General features: G+C 43.4%; 1 protein-coding gene across 1 annotated transcript; it reads right to left on the reverse strand.

The window, feature by feature from the left end:
* Positions 1-2,072: 2,072 nt before the first annotated feature.
* Positions 2,073-4,261, reverse strand: LOC116439857 (vitelline membrane outer layer protein 1-like). Its single transcript, XM_032099897.1, has 4 exons — positions 4,190-4,261; positions 3,793-4,002; positions 3,229-3,326; positions 2,073-2,517 (listed from the first exon to the last, which is right to left on the reverse strand). The coding sequence occupies exons 1-4, from the start codon at positions 4,259-4,261 to the stop codon at positions 2,232-2,234; spliced, it is 666 nt and encodes a 221-aa protein (XP_031955788.1). The 3' UTR covers positions 2,073-2,231.
* Between the last annotated feature and the right edge of the window lie 14,365 nt (positions 4,262-18,626).

Genomic DNA, 18,626 nt, shown 5'->3' on the forward strand with positions numbered 1-18,626 from the left:
CAGTAGTTGGCCCTCTAAGTCTTCCATGAAGTGCATGGAGCCGCCTCTGCCTCACCAAGGGGATTCCCCAGGCTTGGAAGCTGATGTAAACAATCATGTCAGCATGATTACGGCTCACTTTCATCAAATTAAGCCTGTTTTGCTTAGATCAGTGCAGCTATTTTTACTTTTATGTCCCCAAATATTGCCTCAGTAATTATACTGGATGTCAGTTTGCAAGCTGAAATTATTCCTGTTTCATAGGAAAATGAAAGCCAAGCAACGAGATGCAAACTAAAATATGTCCTCTGTGGGACTTGAAAACAGTCATTTTGGAAGTTAATATTCAGTGTGGTCACTGCTAACTCCAGTTAACTGTGATAACATCAGAATTTAGTTTTATCTTAGTTTGGTTTCCTTGTTAAAAAAAGGTTGCGATTTTAGAGTTGTTTGGTTTTGTTGGGGTTTTTTTTGTTGGTTTTGTTTTGTTTTGCTAATTCTAGAGCTGAGGGATTTAAATGTTTACAGAGAGCTGAATATATGATAAATAAGGATTTTTTCAGAAACTCCCAAATTGAGATGGAATCTAGAAAATGGTTCCTTGAAGCTAACAATCAGTACTTCCAGTGATGACTGGGCTGGCTATACAAAATAAGCATTTAATAAAGCAGTTGCACACTTAAAATGTCTGCAAGAGGAGGACAAAAAGCAGTTAAAGGATCATTTAGAAATACCAAATTATTAAAAAAAAAAGTTTTATATGTTAAGATCCTGAGATTAAACAAATCAGAGGTATGAAAATTTGCAGCAGAAGGTCTGACTGGAAAATTTCATATTAATTTTTTTTAAATAAAATCATTCCAGTGCAGGAATCTTTCAAAGACTTCTTCTTGCACTATGGAAGCTTTGGTAAGTGCTTCACTGGAAGAAAGTACAGTTATTATTCAAGTACACATGGGGCAAAATAAGTTTAAATCCCACACGGCAGAATTACCTTGCAGCATTCAGACATTTTCTGGAATCCCATTTCCCTGCAAGTTCAGTTTTAAAAAGCTCTAGAGAAACCTTTTAGAGGTAGGAAACAGTAAGAAAAATTTATATGGCTGAAGAGCCAGAGTGGTGATGGCTATGTACGTGCTAAGGAGAGGATGTCAACTGGCAGAAGCAACCCCCACCATCAGCTCTGTGATGGCTGTGGTCCTGGGCACAACATCCCCACAGTCCAACACAAGCAGTCACCTGGAGAATGACACCACCATGCCCCTACCTTTTTTCAAGCACATAAAGATGCACAATGCATTGCTTTGAGGGAATAGCAACAGCTACGCTTCCTCAAAGGTGCTCAGAGAGGCAGCAAGTCTTCTCAAACTCTTGCCAGAAAGGCTTGGTGGGTCGATAGAGCGTGATAATGATCTCCAAACATTATTTTCCCCTGAATTTAGAGTACATTCTTTACATCCAGCATATCGGGAATATTTTCCAGCTTACCCAGTAAATTGGAGCATAAAATACGGATGAATGACATAGAGTTTATTTTTAGTTTGGATTCTCCCCCATTCTATTTAAAGCATGAAGCCCAGAGGCAACAAACAAAATCCAAGTCCCATGAAAATGTTTTGCCCTGGCAGCCAGGTGAGCCAGCAGAGCACACTGCAAAGCAGCAGCAAGGGAGGCCTAGGGAGCTGCAACCCACCCAGGTGATGCAGTGCCACACAGATGAATGCACAGTGTAAACACACTTCCTAGCCATGTTTCCTAAGGCAGGAGCTCAGGCAGGAGCTAACAGATTGCTTGCAAAAAGCATGTACAAATCTTGAGGCAATTCAAGCTAGGAATGGGCAATGACAGCAAACCTTTGATGCTTCTCATAAATCCACCCAAACTTCTATTTCACCTCATTTGAATCAATAGGTCAAATATTATTTCAAATGAGGGAAAAATGGGCAGAGCAAGCCTCAAGGAAACTTGCCAGCCAGAGTAAAAGAAAGTTGAGAAATCTGTTGGCTCTGAGCAATTGCTAGAGACTGGGCATTTTCACAGCAACATACCAGCAGTACCTGATGCAATGATTCAGCTATGCTAATGTAGCAGTAGCTGTAAAATACATCATCATCTAAGGCCAGAACAGCAAGATTCAAGCAGTCAAAACATCACAGGCATGTCCCAGTATAAAGCTAGAGCAAAGCTTTACTGATATTTCACTTGCTGCGGGATACGGGAGGTGTAGGCAGGGATGAAGGCGGAGCAAGTGCTCATTTGCAGCAGAAGAACTTCACATTGTTGAGTGCTGTGTCATCCTGAAGCCCCTGTGGGGGCTCTACCTTGGTCTGGAGACCGCATATCTTGCAGCTGTTGGTCCACGGGCCAAAGCTGCCCCACGACAGTCCATCACCCACCAGCACAGATTCATCTGAGCACCGGAACTGAATGTTGTTGGCTGCTGTGTCATCACCTCCTCCCTGAGACTTCTCTGTTCTCAGTGAAAAGGAGATCAGGTAGCCTCCAGGGCAGACTTGGAAGCTGGTCCAGGAACCCCACCTGACAAGAAGCAGAGGGAAGAATGTCTGGGCTCTGTGAGCTGCTGGGAAGTGCTCCTTTGCCTTGTCATGTTGCTTCCATGACACAGCGTGCTGCTGCAGTCTGGGACCCCTTACTTTCTCCTTTTTTTTTTCTCTTGCCTTCCAAAGATGTACTTTTCTCTTTATTGATATCTCATCAGAAAAACACCAGGAAGTCTGAGATTAGATAGTTATGGTTCTGGTGGAAACTCCAAGGGCAGCCTGATCTCAGATTTTATGATGCATCCCTGATGTGTGTGACAGGTACACACCAGGCAGCAGGGAGAGCAGCCACTCTGCCTTCCAGAGGTGCAGTTCTGTTCCCTGCAGCTGGGGCAGGGCTTCAATCAGGCAGTTTCTAAATGTATGGTTAGAAACCCCTTTTCCCAAATTAGCCCCATGTGTTGCAGATTTCCAAAGAAAGACTTTAACCCTGGGACCATACTTCAGGTGTTCACAGTGCTCTGCACAAAACTCAAGGGCAAACAAAAAGTGGTAAAGTGAGGTAATCATGTTTAATAACCCTCAAAATTAATGAACACAACCCCTAACCACTTATTTTAATTCACTGTACTACAGCACTATGTATATAAAGAAAGTCAGAGAGAAGAGACCCCTGCAAATGGTGACACCATGGGTATTTCGTGAGCTGATGCATCACAAACAGGAGAGAAGCCACAGTGTTACTTACTCCCCCACCAAGGACTCAATGGTTATTGAGTCATCCTGACAATGCAGGCGTATGCCATTCAGAGCAGTGTCATCTCTTCCAAACTGGTCGGGCTCCACCTGCAATGGAAGTCACACAGGGACAGAGGTAAAGGCAAGGGGCAAAAGACCCAGGAAAAGTCCTTTACATGGCTGTCATAAGCACTACCAACTTCTTTCTGTAATGGGAAAGAGAAAATGTCTTGGGAAGCACATGGGAAGAAACGGCTATCCCTGGGAAACTACCTAACCCTTGTAACATATTCTTTGTGTTTTCTAACTATTTCTGACCCAGCAGGGAAGGCAGACACTCAGAGTCTCAGGAGAGACAGTGGTGGTGGATTCCTCTCTCCCTGAATCCAGATTTTTGCACTCACGTGACTTCTCCCAGCAACATCAGCCACATGGAGACCTCTGGTTTACCTACAGTGGCAACGTTTGCCAGAAGACTCATATTTTTTTGTACAGAGTATCATACTCAAGAAGAGGGAAAACCTGCAGAAAGTCCTTGGGGACAGGAGATGGTAGGGAATGGAGAGAATTTTACCTTCAGCGCAAATCCATTGGCATAGCCATGATGGCAAAACTGCCGGCTGCCCCACTTGCCCCAGTGGCCTCCATTGGGCACAGTGAGGACAGAGGTGTGTTCACGCACCCCTGTGCCTGGCGAGCAGAGGAGGAGCAGGATGAGTGTAGCTGGCATGAGGAACTTCATCTCTTGTGCTCTGCATCTGCTGAAGGAGAGCTGGTGTATGGACTGGGGAATTTATAGCCTTCCAAGGCTGCTTGCCTTTCCCTACCAGTCTGTCGACAAACACCATTGGAACAATAGTTTCCACCCAGGCAGTGACACAGCACCTGGTGACCTGCTCACCGTGCCCATGCAGCAGATACTGTGGCCATAGGTGTATCCACCATCACTGAAGGGCTAGGGGAACACCTACGTGCTCCTTGCTGTGCTCGTGGTAGAAGCTTAATATCGATTTCTGCTTCTGGCTATGCAGATATTTGGCCATTGGAATGTTTGCCTTCCGAGAGTAACTTCCATAACCATTTTACCTATTGCTATTTGGCAAGGCAGGTCAAACTAGATGAAGAAACACAAGGGACCTGGTCTGGAACAAAGAATAAGCAAACTCAAGCCCCGTGTCTCCCAATACCTTCTGTTGAATAGGATTACTGGGAAGCTCAAAAAATTAGGTAATTTATGGTTTTAATGTCCTTCTTTTCAATAGCCATTTTTATCTCAATAAAGAACTGTATGCTTTGCTTTTGCAGCAAGCTTAACCAAAGTCACATATGCTGAGATACCCACAGAGATTCTCAGGGCTAAATGCCACTGGGGAAAAGTCGAAAGGCAGGGTTTCCAGAAAGGTAGTACTGAACCTGAGGGCACAGTCTTTGAGGAAGTCACAATGCAGGGAGAGGTGAATTTGAAAACTCGGAGTTGAGAGTCTCTTAACATAGAGTTAACCAATGCTTCGGATGACCCTTGGTCTGTCTTGCAGCATCTAGCAGAAGCTTTCCCTGTGTTCAATAGGCAAAAAAGAGAGAATATATTTTAGAGAAGTATCTTGATCCTCAGGATTTTATAGCAAGATGAGTTGCCAGATGTTGAACTAAAAGAAGACAAAATTTTCCTCTTGTAGGTTTCTCTTCCAATCCCTGTTCTACTCCCTCTGCTCCTGTCCCACTAAAAGGTGATGTTGCTTTTCCCACTCTTGACTCTGCATTCCTCTTACGCTTGTCAGTGGTCTGTACAGGTGGCAATATATGCAAATTAAGACGATGGCAAGTTGGATGATCCTTTTCATGAAAGGCACCAAAAGAGCACAGCACGTGATGGAAGCACAGCCTGTTTTCTTTTTTCAACCAGAACTTTTATTTTATTTCTCCAAAGGGATGTCAAAATCCAGAGGAGATGTGTTTTCTCCGACAAGGACTGTGCAATCACATCTGGCAAACCAGGTGTGTTTGTTCAGGCAGGGTCACAGAGTGGTAGCCGAGGACACTCAGACCTGCCCTTGGCAGCACATGAATGGAAAGGAGCAGAAGGAGTCAGACAGAAATGGCTGGGACATGGTTAAGGTAACAAAAGAAGAAGCAGGACTCCCCCATTCATTTCTCCTTTGCTGGCCCAACACCATCATCCTTGGCCATTTCACCTCTGGCAGCAGTGATGCAGGTCCACAGCCTGTCAGGACCCACCTTCCCCCTCAGACTCTGCTCAAATCATAAGATTCCTGCCTTTTCGCATCCCCAGAGGAGGATCCTAGGGCACAGTGAGCCCTCAGTGTGCAGGGGAGTGGGATGAGGCAGGAGGTGAAGCCACCTTCAGGGATTTGGCCATGAGAAGTGGCTCCTGTGCACACTTCAGAAGTACAGGAGAAAATGCAAGCCCAAGAGGAGAACTATTGGAGAGCTATTACTGCAGGGCTTGGGAAGTACCGTTTTCCCATTTATGACCAAACAGCTGGTAACCTGGGCTGCCAAATGTGAGATGCCTTGGACTTGATTTCACAGCACATGGCTCAGATAGCACTTAATACGTGCAGAGCAGACATTGATTTCTGCTATGGCGTAACAGAACCAATTTTGCTTGGATGCCTCAACAAGCTGCAAAATATCAGCTTACACAGACTATCAAAATCAAAAAAAGTCTACAATGGTGAGATCTGGATCTCTTACTGACACACCTACCCTGCTTTCTTGCTCCCTCTCCTGTATTTTAATACCCTTGAAAATGTCAGAACAGTTTTAAAGAAAATTGGAAAACTGATGAATTTGATTAATGAAACATGACTTCAGTAAAATTATGATGACACAAGGTATTTCATCCTTTCATTATTCATCCAGTTTAATACAATTATTTTTGCAGGCAGAGGAGCATAAAAATCTTGCCACTACTTTTCAGCTTTTATAAAAACTTCTATTTTTTTAATAAACAGCTTAATATAATATTAATCAGTATATTGATTTTATGAAATTATTATTGTGATGCTATGACGTATTTAAAATCTACATGGAACATGGAAAATGAATTTTAGGTCTATAACATACAAAAACACATACCATACAAAATTTGCTTATTTTATGAAGTTATTGAAAAAATTACATATTAGCTGTTCTTGAAAATTCATTAATTTTTTATTTTTACCCCTAAAAATACCACACACTTAGGAATACAAACTTCGTTTGGCAGTGTTGTGTTGTCTTTCTCATATTCTCAGATTCTCATATTCATGTAAACCTTCTGCTGCCCAAAGGACACAGATCATTTGAGTCGTTGGGCTCCTTTGAGTGAGCTGTAGGAAGGGTTGAAGGCAGCAAGTGCCCAGGAACTCTGAATAGGAGTGGAAGTAAACAGCATTTGCTGAAGAGAGGTCAATAAATAAAGAGGAATGGTTTTGACTGAATGACTCTGTGCTTCTGGGTGCTCTAGGCCATTTTACACTCCTCCCACGCTGTTACCAAGGTACTGGTTGCCGCCCATCAGCTCTCAGTAGCCACGTTCCTCAGCAGCTCTGATGTCGAACTGACCATTACAATTGGGTGTAAATCAAGTGTAAATCACACAGCCTGGCTCTGCCAAACCTTCACTTGCAGCATGGGATGTAGATAAAACACTCCACAGCTGACTGCATCCTGCAAAGGAGCACACTATCTCATGGAAATGATACATCAGCAAACACAGAAGCCACACCTAGTGCCAAAGAAACGTGAAAGGGCAATAAAGAATCTATTCTATTCTGTGAAAATATGAATAAACAAAGGGTTGCATTATTTAGAAAGAAGAGGTGAGATTCTGAATGAACACAGACATCTACAGTGCCGATGTCTCCATCTGAAATAACCACAGTGGGCTCCCTTTATAGCTGCTGAGAGAGACAACATGACAACAATAGAGAGGAACAGATACCTTCATATGAGCCTCTCCCTAAAATCATCTACTCATCTCTACTGACGCCACGGAGGCATGATCCCCACCTGGACTAGTCTTATAACCTCAGACTCTATTTAGGCTTTTGCAGGCTAAAAACAGTACTGCTGAATGAGAATTAGTTTTCAATAATATGGGCAAATGTTTAAGAGAAAAGGAGTAATCAAATTACGTGCTATCTGGTCCTCATTTTCTCATTTGCTAAATTGATTCAGATTAATAGAAAATTGAATAGCTGGGAAAATATAAGTGAGAGACATCAGAAATGAGACAAGAGCCAGGATTTTCTAGATGCATGAGCAGACAGGGAAGCTTTAAAGCAAATAACATAAGTACAGCCATTTCTCATATGTAAGAGGAGATAATTTCGCATCAGTGATAGGATGTAAAGAAGACCTGCATGTAGAGGTGGTGCTCCCCTTGTTGTGAAGTTATTTTCAGGTGGTTTCCCACTGCCCACAACCCCCGGCTTTCATATAAAACTTTATCTTAAAAATTTAGACATTTTATTTATCTTACCTACTAGGCCGAGCATACATTATTGTTTTTAACACAGCAATTACAACTTTTACAGTTTCTCACATTTTTTATTCCTATACAATTAATAGAACTAATTTCCTTCATCTATGAACTATGTAAGTCTTCTTTCTATTGCCTTATTCTTTACTTGTTCATTGCAATTTTTGTTTACAATTACTAATAACATTTAAACACATTCTTGTGAAAGCCTGATTGCCCTGCCCCCTGTCATGGAGTCTCTCCATTTCTTTCAGTTTCCAATTCCTGTCTGGGACTCAGCATGCCAAAACTACTTTTTTTTCCTTTTTCCTTTTTTTTTTTTTTAAGGCAGTGCAACAGAACAATGTTGCACTTTTGTTTAAGCACCCTGGAACAATTCCTATCATTTTCACAATGGTATGATAGTGTTGGCTCATACTCAGGTTATGACTCGCTACACTGACAGAGGATTCCTGCCCTTTTCCTTCCTACTAAATTAATTTCAGCATTACCTGCCCACACAAGAACCGAAAACACATAAAAGCTCCACTCGTCATTGAAATCTCATTGTGATTTGCACTTGCACGTGATGGCCAGCAAGCAAACCAAATATCCTTAAGAAACCTGCTGAGCAGAAAGAGACCAGAGACCACAGCCAGTACTAAAGAAATTGTTTTGCTTATGTATCATGGTTTTTTACATCTTTTGCACTGACACATTCACTTCTTTTCCTCACAGCTGTGTTATAGGCCAGAATTAGCAGGAAAGGAGGTTTACGAATAAGGACCAGAAAACAGTAGCTAAAAAAGTCAGAGTATCTGCTCAGGCAGGATTGTACAATGGTAGCCAGGGATGGAGAAAGTACTGTCTGGCTGCAGTCCAGGTGTGCTGGAAAGAGGTGGAGTGAAGCTCTGAAGACAACACCTGGGACCTGCAGATAAAGCCAGAGCAGACAACTCAGTCCATTTCTGCCCAGAATGCCCCAGGACAACCACTGGGCAAGAACAGAAACCAAGGCATTGCCTCATTTGGTACTGATCCTTTACCCTTTCTGAAGGTCTAATCCCACACACACTGCTTTCTAGACATCTCACCATTTTTGCTGATCTCTTCTGGACTGTACTCTGTTGGTCAAATGCTGTTTTGAACAGCATTTCAACAGAGATCTTGTCACTGCAGCACAATAGTTGAAAGGTGGAAGTTTTCTAATTGTTAATAAAATACCCAACATTTTAGCAAGGGTGGTACTGGCACCACTCTTCCTGTAGAACTGCTGCCTCACCAGTCACTCTCAACTCCTCACCAGTCAGCTCTCTCACTCTCTTTGAAAGTGACTATTCTCATGTTAGTGCAATACTTCGCACCTGTGCTTATTTTGAATTCTATCCCCAATCCTCTAGTGTCTCGTCTCCCAGGCTGAGGACATCTATAAATTTAATAAGCAAACTCTCTATTCTACTGTGCAATAAAATAAAAATATGAGTAATTTCAGACCTAGAATAGTCTCCTGTGGGACATGGCTCGATACGTGTTTTCACAGTTGTATCAGGCTTTCAACATTTTTTATTATTGAGTCTAATTGCTAATTAACAAAAAAACCCACAAAGAAACGGAGACACAGACCCTCCTGTAGTGCAAATTTACTGACAGCCAGAGACCAAATGCCAATTTACACCCACTGCAAATCTTCAACTAAAGATCACTTCACATAGCAACTTCTTCGGAAAATTCACTGGGAAAAGTTCTCAGGAAACCTATCCTTAACCACAGCCACAAGGCTGTTGCACCCCCTTGAAACTGAGTGTGATCCATCCAAAGTGATCCATCCAAAGTAATCCATCTCCCTGCTCTGTGTCAGGGCTGCACTGCTCTGGTTTTATATTTTGCATACACACTGGTGCACACCTGGGCTTTCTCCTCCAGTAAACCAGGTGGTTCCCTTGGTGGGGGCAGACTGCCATGAATTACAGTATCATCTGCATTGGGATCAGAATGATCAGCACTATGGGGCAAGCCAGGCCCCACCACTTGGCTGTGGAAAGCTGCCTGGTGCTAACAGCAATGCCAGCAAGGGTATTTCAGTCCCGGAGCGCCCCACAGACTAACACAGCCCCCTGCAGAGAGCTGGCACCTCTCAGCTGCTCTTGTCACCAATGTCACTTTCCCCAAGCTCCTACTGGTGAATCTTGACCATACCCCTGAGTTCCTTTCCTTCCTCTTTAATTGCCCCGTGAAAAACAGCAGCATGTGCAGTGGCTGGGTTTTGGCCATGCCTGCAGCAGCAGGGTGGCTCTGTGTGCTAGCTCAAGAATGCCAAGACAAAAAAACAGGCTAAGCTCTACTGAGAGTTGGGGGAAGGAGGGAGAGAGGAGGAAAAGAAAGAAAGAAAGAAACTGTGCAAAAAGCTCTGAAAAAAAAAATTGCATATTTGTAGATTATTTTCATAAGTACCAGATCATTCAAAGTTGCCTTTATTTTTTAAATAAAGAACTTTATTTACAGATCCTGAGCAAAGGTTAAGGGGAGGATGAAAAGACAGAAGAGGGCATGTCTTTCTTTGACATCAAAATGTCTAAATATGTTTAATTTATGTAAACACTCTTTTTCTTATATCAAAATTTTTTATCTCCTAAGGTAGTTCAGGTGTTGGTTGAAAATACTTCAGCCATCACTCTGAGCTGCATTCTCATAAAAAGAGCAGATTACACCTTGATCTATGCCCAGAGCCATGGCAATGCAATGTCTATGACATGCCTCCTGTTTGACAACAAGTCTTGAGGCCATTACCCATGGAACAGAGTCCATATTCTTCCAGGAAATCCATATGTGGAATTACAATCCCTTCCAGTCCAGAGCAAGGCAGAAATAAATTATGGTCATTGGGAACTACCATGTGCAACTACTGCTGGCCACTGCAGTCTGAACGTTTGCACTTTGAGAAAAGACTCAAGCAAGAGTCTTTTCTCTCCCTCATAACTCTTCACAGACAGTCGTGCTGACCTGGTAATTTACTGCGAAACAGACCCTGTTGTCTGTAGTTAGGGACCCAGCTCTGGAATTCAGACTGCAAAGCCTTTAAGCACAGCATTAATCTTCTGGACTTTCTGGACTCCTGGACTCCTAAAGTTCACCAAGTGCTAAAGGGCTTTGTTGTACTTGATCTTGCAGCACCTTAAAACTGCAGATCTTCAATTAGCAGCCTTCAGATCAAGGTCCCAAAGCCCTCACCAGTGACCAGTGAAGTGACAGCTTGGGAGGGCAGCCCTGGTCCTGCTACAGCTTCAGCAACTTTGCTGATGGGCTTGCCTGGGGTCTCTGTCAGGAACAGATTAATATGGGGGAAACATTGATTAGGCACAGATTAACCCAAGATATCCTGTACCTGGGACTAGTTTGGAGTGGAAACATGGAGGCTAGTCCTGCTGAGTTATGAACAGGTATTTTTGCTGTGGTTTTAAACCTGCTGTATGCCTGACTTCAACTGCAAACGCACTGATCCAGACCTATATCCCTCACCCCACCTCCATCATAGCTGTCAAGAGCGAGAATTGGTCACCCACCTTCAAACAATGGTAGCTGTTCGCGGCATGATCCATTTATTATTACACTCTGTTAAAACCCTGATCTAGAAAGGTCCAGTTTACTTGGTGAGTTTCCATAGTGTTCTTCACTGAGGTATCCAAACATTAGTTTCTCTTTTGAAACAAGGGAGTGACATTTCTCCAAGCAATACTCCAGGCACCAAGGTGCACAGACTAAAGACAGAAGCACCCATTCACTCTGAGTGCTAGATTTCCTTGACTATATTTCAGTTTCGAGTATTACATAGGATATAATAATTCCAGGCAAAGCTACAACTGCTTGTAGAAAACGCCATTCTGAAGTTGAGACCATAGTGCCGCATTGCAAACAACTCAGACAACAACCAATGATTAGGAATTCATTTATGAATAAGTGAATATAATCCACCTTGAACCACCAAGGGAGTCATGACAGATGCCCAAGGCAGCATTCACAGTCAGGACTCAGGTTTCAATCCCCAGGACCTGTCTTGCTGCCCAGTGATACCCAACTGACCACATCTAGACCCTGGCTCCCTGCACCTGATCCTGATGCTGAGATCCACTCTCCTTTGCAACATTTTCTGCTTTGTCCCTCACCCAAAGACTTGGAAAGGTGCCTTGGGGTGCCTTTATGATGTGTATCCCCTGTCGCTGCTCTATGCCCAGAAAATAATTTTGTGCCTTTCTGTGCCTTTAAACTGAGCCTGAGAGGGGGGAGAGGAAAAAAACCAAGTGAACGTCTCAAAGCGGTTGTTCAAGGATACAGATACACACTCCTCTGCTTCTGAAGCAGCAAGAGTAGAGGAAGCACCCTGCTTGCTTTTCAGCCAACTTTCAGCCTCTTTTCTCCGGAGGGAGACGGAGAGTTGAACTTTGTTTTCCTGGGACTTCGGGGTTTTTTTCCCTTCTTCTCTTCTGGACTGTTTCAACATCAGAGCACCTTGGGAGAATTTTCTACTGAGGCCCTGGAGGTGGGCCCACACTAACCCAGCTTCGAGGAGGAGAAGAGAGTGTCATACATGAAATCCCTAATTGTGCTTGGTCTTTGCATATTAAGTGCTTTAATTAATTAATTCTGAGTTAAATATTTTAAATGTTAAAATTAACCCATCAGCCCAGGTACAAAAATCAAGTTCCATTATCAGTGTTTTCAATTGTTCAAAGTAGTTTATTAAGAGAGTTACACCCTTCCCAGTTAAAAATTCCCCAGTTAAAAATCCCCAACTTATGCTCCCTTTTCAAACTTCAAACCACCTGTACACCATAAAAGTTACCTTTCCTGTGTTTACTGTATACTTTTACAAGTGTTTTAAGATGTGTTGGATGTATTTTAATACTTTTTCAAGGGTTTTTACTTTGCACTTTAGTCCAAGGACTAACTCCAAAACCCCAGTTTCTAACAGCCAGCAAGCTATTTTAGCCCCATACCCTTTTTCCTGCAGGCAAGCTCCATGGCAACCTGAATTTTAATGAGGGTATTTTAGCACCCTTATCTCAACTGATACCACCTCTCTGACAACGATGAGCTATTGGTGGACAGAGATGATCTATCAAAGGGAAGCACAATCACTTTAAACTGACGGGGGGGGCTGTGGGCGGGCTGTGGGCGGAGCAAAGGCACTATAAAAACAACGAGACAGGTCTCAGAGGGGGAGAGTTTTCTGCAGGCTAGCTGTGGTGGACTTTGGTGCTGGGCATTAAAAGCCTTACTCCTATTAAGGAGCCTTTAAAATTTTTTTCCTGACTTTTGGACCAGCTAAAAGTCAGCCCAGCACTGCAAGTCCCTTTTCTCTACCTGAGGTCCAGTGCTGTCTCAGCCAGAAGATCTCAGATCCCTGCGCTCCTGGGGCATACCATCCTATCGAAACTGTAGGATCCCAAATTTTTATATTTTTCTAATTTCTGTAATTTTTCAATTTCTCTGTTTTCAATAAATTATTTTAATTTTTATTTAATTAAGAGTTGTCTCATTTCTTACAAGAGACCACACCCTACAGAAGGACCTCTTAAATTTCCCAGGTTTCTCTCCACAGCAAGAGGTTTCATTATTTAGCATTATTATCCTTTTCCTGTGTGTTTGCTAAATAAATAGTTTTTTATCTCTTTTGCTTTCCTCTGAGGAAAATTTCTTTTCCTGAACCTGATGAGGGAGGGCTGGTTGTAACCTGCCTTCTATCAGAGGGTATTTTTCCTCCAAATTTGTCCAAATCAGCACGAAAGGAAAAGAGGGACAATTATCCAAGCATCATTAAAACTGTAGCTCTAAATGGGGCATGTGTGCCATATCCCACTAACTCACGCTGTCACGGGTGATGCTGAGAGTTGCAGGGAGCAGGAAAGTCCTGAGGAGGTAGAAGGGGTGTTGGAGACACAGACCGAGGAGGCAGATGTCTCTGTCCTGGCACCAAGGTACTGAACATGGACAAAGCAAGGAAAGGCCAGAACAGCCACGGGTAGAAGGCAAGGGAGACACTGTCAGCCCAGGAGAGAGAATCATCCACATGCCTGAAGTGTGCTGTGGGACACAGGAGCCTCTCCCACCTCTTCCCTCAGCCTCGTGTATACATGGAAGCCCACCTGGAGAAGGCAATATTGGCTGGGACAGTGGGACCACAGTGCTCGCTGGTAAGAGGAAGCTTCTCTTCCAGTGGCTTACTGTAGGTCCCCATCTCCTTACCTGGAGTGCTTGCTTGCAGCCAACTGTTGAGAAGGGAGAAGAATTGCTGTGGAAGAGATACTGGATATGAGGCAATCCTGCATCCTAGAAAAGGCGGTGGTTTTCTCTCACCCCGGCCCCTACCTCCTGTTTCAGACCACGTGTGCCTATTTTTTCCACACTCCCCATGTCTGATTTCTGGCCCCTCTGTGTTTTCTTTGGGAAGTTCTGAACCTATACTGTCTGTGTACAGCACAGGAGGATTTCAGGAACAGGGGAGGCTGTGTCTCTCCTTTCTGTCCAGCACTAAGACAGGTAAAGGTGTGCATCAGCCTCAGATGTTGTTGCAGCAATACTCCTCCTCTGCTCACGGCTGAAATTTATCTAGCAGGGATGGAATAACCAGTCCAATTAATGCAAGTGCTGCCAAAGCTCATCTGCATAAGTGAAAAAGGCGAGTTTTTTTGTTGTGTTTAATGTTCACGCTAATTAGGGATGACACAGTGATGTGGAGATGGAATTCATATGATGGATACATTGTCAGAGTTCACATTGTTCCAAAAATACCTGTTGCTGAAATGTTGACTTTTTACAACAGGGCAGAAGTCTCCTAAGAAAGACCTGAAGTTGAACAGAGAAGTTCACAGCACAAGAAGTTTCACCACAAATCTTTCCGATGTGACAAAGCTACAACCCATGGAAAATCACTGGAAAGGAACCCAGTCAGGACAGCTGTTATTCCTCCCCTCCAGTGTTTCCTCTGAATCCTCTACTGCTTCTGAAAGATTCAAATGATAATTTATTTTCTTTTTTTTTTATCAGAAGCCACTTACCCACATCCCTACCCACTATAACTTGCACTGAAGCCATGATGGTTTGTATCACTCTCCTCCTAGCTGAAGCCAGTGGGCACAAGCTTCCTGATCCCTTCCTCTCCAGAGTCACCTCAGAGCAGAGGTACGCCCCACACTCATGGGAGCTGACAGCCTCTGAACAGACTTGAAATTTCTGTGGCAGTACCCATGAAAATCCCCTGCCCTGAGAACTTCTCACAGAGAGGATACGTGCATGCAATGACAGCTCATCTTTATACATGTTTGTAAATTTATATGCGTGTACTATAAAAGGGTTAAACTCTTTTGCAAGTCCCCACCAAAGCTTGCCACTGCAGCTGATCCATGCAGGTTCTTGCCCACAGCATGTCTCCTACAGGAAGCCCACCTAACTCTTTCTCTTTGCTGCCACAGGCAGGTTTTCAGACAGCCCCTAGAGCTTCTTCTCTTGGAAGACTCATCACAACCATGATGTTGTGTTGCTCTGCTTTGTTATCTCACTGCTCTAAAGAGTCTGCTTATATGCACTTGGCAGTCATGCTGGTTTTGGCATCTCCTTGAAACCCTGACACTGTTTCCATTTCTTCCCCCAGTGTTCATCCCTCATAGCATACTAGAGGGGAGAGACCCTCAGGCTGAGCACAAGGGCTGAAGGAATACCGGAATGCTTGCAAAGTGGTCACTGTCACCTTGAGGAAGGACCTCAGGAATAGCAGAGGGAGAGAAGAAAGCAGACAGCTTCTTTTTATTCTTTTTATGGCATCACCTGCAGGTCTAAGCCCTTTCTCAGAGGTTCTCTTCACTCCTTCAGGTCTGTGTGGGCTGCACCCAAACAGCAGGTCTGGGTGTCCCTGGCTGCCACTGTGTCACCCTGCCTGAGCAAACACACCTGGCCCTTCAGCAACTCTCTTGGGTTCTTGCTTGGTTTCTTATTTCAGGGAAAAAAAGTGAGTTCCTTGATGAAAAATCTCCCTTTCTCAGGTATTTGTTATGCTATGGTCCCTTCTCTTTTGCACTCAGACAAAACTCCCATGTACTAGGTCCTTTTGGAGTGGGCCTTTGTATCCCAGTCCTGCTGCCGTTGGTCCCTTCAAAAATTATTTTTCTTGCAACACTTTGTTGAGCCCATCTTTCCCTTGGTATTAAATTAATTACATAAAAATACTGAATCAAATGAATAATTGGTTACTCATTATATACTAGTTCTTGAGTTTCCGATGTACTTGTTAGAGTGTTTAATTTTCTAAGCAATTTACAAAGGAGCTATAACCCCTCAAGAAATTCACACTGTGGCATTCGTAGAATTTAAATTTGCAAAATTCATGACACAAACCTCCACCATCTGAGTGGGATCACTACTGTAGGAGAAGTAAGTTGCCATTTTAGTATATAATTTTTTGTCTTAGTATATAATTTTTTGTCTGTCTCCCTCGAGCCATAGGCTTACCACTGTTCCACAAAACTTTCCAGAAAAACTTTTGCATTGAGTCAGGCACAACAACCACAAATGGAAAATTTCAGCACAAACAGATATAAGCTGCAAAATCTACAAGATACTGAAATCAGTCTTAGAGAAGCAACAGGAGGAAATCTCAATTGGCATTGCTAGCCGGGCTGCACACAGCAATAATGCATGTAACTCCTTCTAGAAGAAAATTCTAGCATCATGCTGAGTCCAGATATCTTGCAGTTCCTTTTAAAAATTGAAATTTTTCTCAGATAGAACCCTAGATTTTTTTTTTTTTTTTAAAAAAGGTAATGTGTTCAATGTGGCACCTAATAGGCTTTGTTTAGTGTGCACACAAAGACTTGGGCTGTGCATGCAATAAGCACAGAAAACATGAGAAAAGTAAGAAAGAGAAATACACTCTACAAATAAATAAAGCCGCTTGCTCTTAATGTACCTTTCAGCAGCACCATTCTTCTGTCCCATGGCAGAGTTAAGGTGGGGTCAGGTTTAGAGCCTGGGTCCCAAGGTTCTTCAGGGCTGGAGGTCCCCCTACATCTTGCTTGGTGGAAGAGTTTGAGAGATAAAACACTATGGTCTAGATAAAACATGCCTGGAGAGAAGATGGAATTACTGCCTGTAAAGATCTGAACTTGTTCAGAGTGGTGAACAATTAGAAGTAGTATTAGAACAGAAAGTTTGAACCTAAGAAAATATTTGCCCTCAACAATCTTTAAGTGTCAGGCAAAGCTAAAGAATTCAGCCATTGCATGTTCTCTATCAAAGTTAGATGTACTTCTGTGCTGGCAAGAGGTAGACACAATTTCAACAGGGAAAACATGCTATCACAAGGACTTCTTATTTCCTCCAAGGGAGGAAAATGCTGCTACACACTGCTTGCTGTGAAACTTGCCTTGCCTCTAAGAGCTGCCGGTGTGCAGCGCTCCAGGTTTCGCAACCACGGAAGCATTCCTTGGCAGAAGGTTTTGTTCATCAAACACGTAATTCTCTGTTCATTTGGGGTTACCCCGGGTTCCACCCCTCTCTTCAGAGCTGCTGGAAGCCCCTCACAGGGCTCCCCACTTGGGCTGCCAGGCAGTGGAGTGAGCAGAGGGAAGCTGCTAATGCAAAACACTGCTCCCAAGCTTCCCTTCCAGAGCCCAGTGTCAATGACAGCCAGGACAGGTCACTGAAGACCTGCTCAGCTCTGTGTCGAGGAGCAATGGCTGTGTTATCAAGGCTTGGTCTCCTTTCCTCCTGTTGTTTCCAGCGAGCAGGAGCACAAAGCGCATTTTTGTCATCCCTGTTCCTAATGAGGAGGCTCTTGGGAAACCGGGGGAAATCTGCACTATAACTTCAGTGGATGCACTGGAATTGTACTACAGGTAAAAGCCTTCTTTGCTTCCAGTAGTGTTTTATGCCAGCTACCCATGTCATTAACTCCCTCTGAAAACCCTCCTTGATTCCAGAACATGATTTTCCGCTGCACTACCACCTGCAGTGACTGCAGTAGTTCACAGTTCCTAGGCTGCATGCCAAAAACTATCTCATATCTAGATTTCCCTCAGAATGCCGAGTTTTCCAGTAATTTTATGCAGATGGAGTACGGATTTCTTCCCTGTCCTGAAAAGTTATGGACATTTCTCAAGAAAATCTTGCACAAAAATAGGGCAATCCATGAAGACGTGAATCCTGCTAACCTCCCATACAAATGCCTTATTTGAGCCAAATCAGCCTCTGTTTCCCTCATCTTTACCTATTCCTCCAAGTAGGATTGCACTTGGTCTTTGAAGGGCTTTGCACTACAAATGGTATCTGCACGCTTCACTTGAGTAACACTTGCTTTGGGGATTTTTCTCAATGCTTTGGTCATTTTGTCCCTTCTTCACCCACAACCAGGTATAGAAGGGCAAAACCCATGAGTTTCTTGAAATTCAGGTCCAACCGGCTTGGCCACAGTAGCTTCACCAGTGAGGCTGATGGCTTTTTATTTTAACTGTATCCCTACATGAAACACAGTTGCAAAATTTAAAAAAAGAAAAATTTCAAAAAATACCACCACAATTTTCTTTCCAAACTGGGGCAAGTCACTGTGGAAAAACACTCTGTTAACAGCATGAGTCTCTTGTTCTGTGGCCACATCTGCACAATTTTGTCATGTAATTAGACCTTGGCTCTGGCCAGTGAGGGATCTATTAGCTAAAAGTTCTTCAGACAAAAGGAAGCTTTAGTGCATAAATTAATGCAAATCAAGCGTGGGCACTTCCCTCCCTTGATGCTGAGAGCTGTTATGTTCTCTGTGTTGCTGCAAGAAATGAATGCTCTGCTGGAGCCTGGGGACCATAAGCTGATGAGAGGGGAGACGAGGGCAAGGCAGAAGACAAGATCCAGGACCTCAGCTTTACAGCCAGCATGAGAAAGACGTACTCAGAAAATAGTCAGCT

This window comes from Corvus moneduloides, chromosome 2, assembly GCF_009650955.1.
Source record: "Corvus moneduloides isolate bCorMon1 chromosome 2, bCorMon1.pri, whole genome shotgun sequence".
Lineage (NCBI taxonomy): Eukaryota > Metazoa > Chordata > Aves > Passeriformes > Corvidae > Corvus > Corvus moneduloides.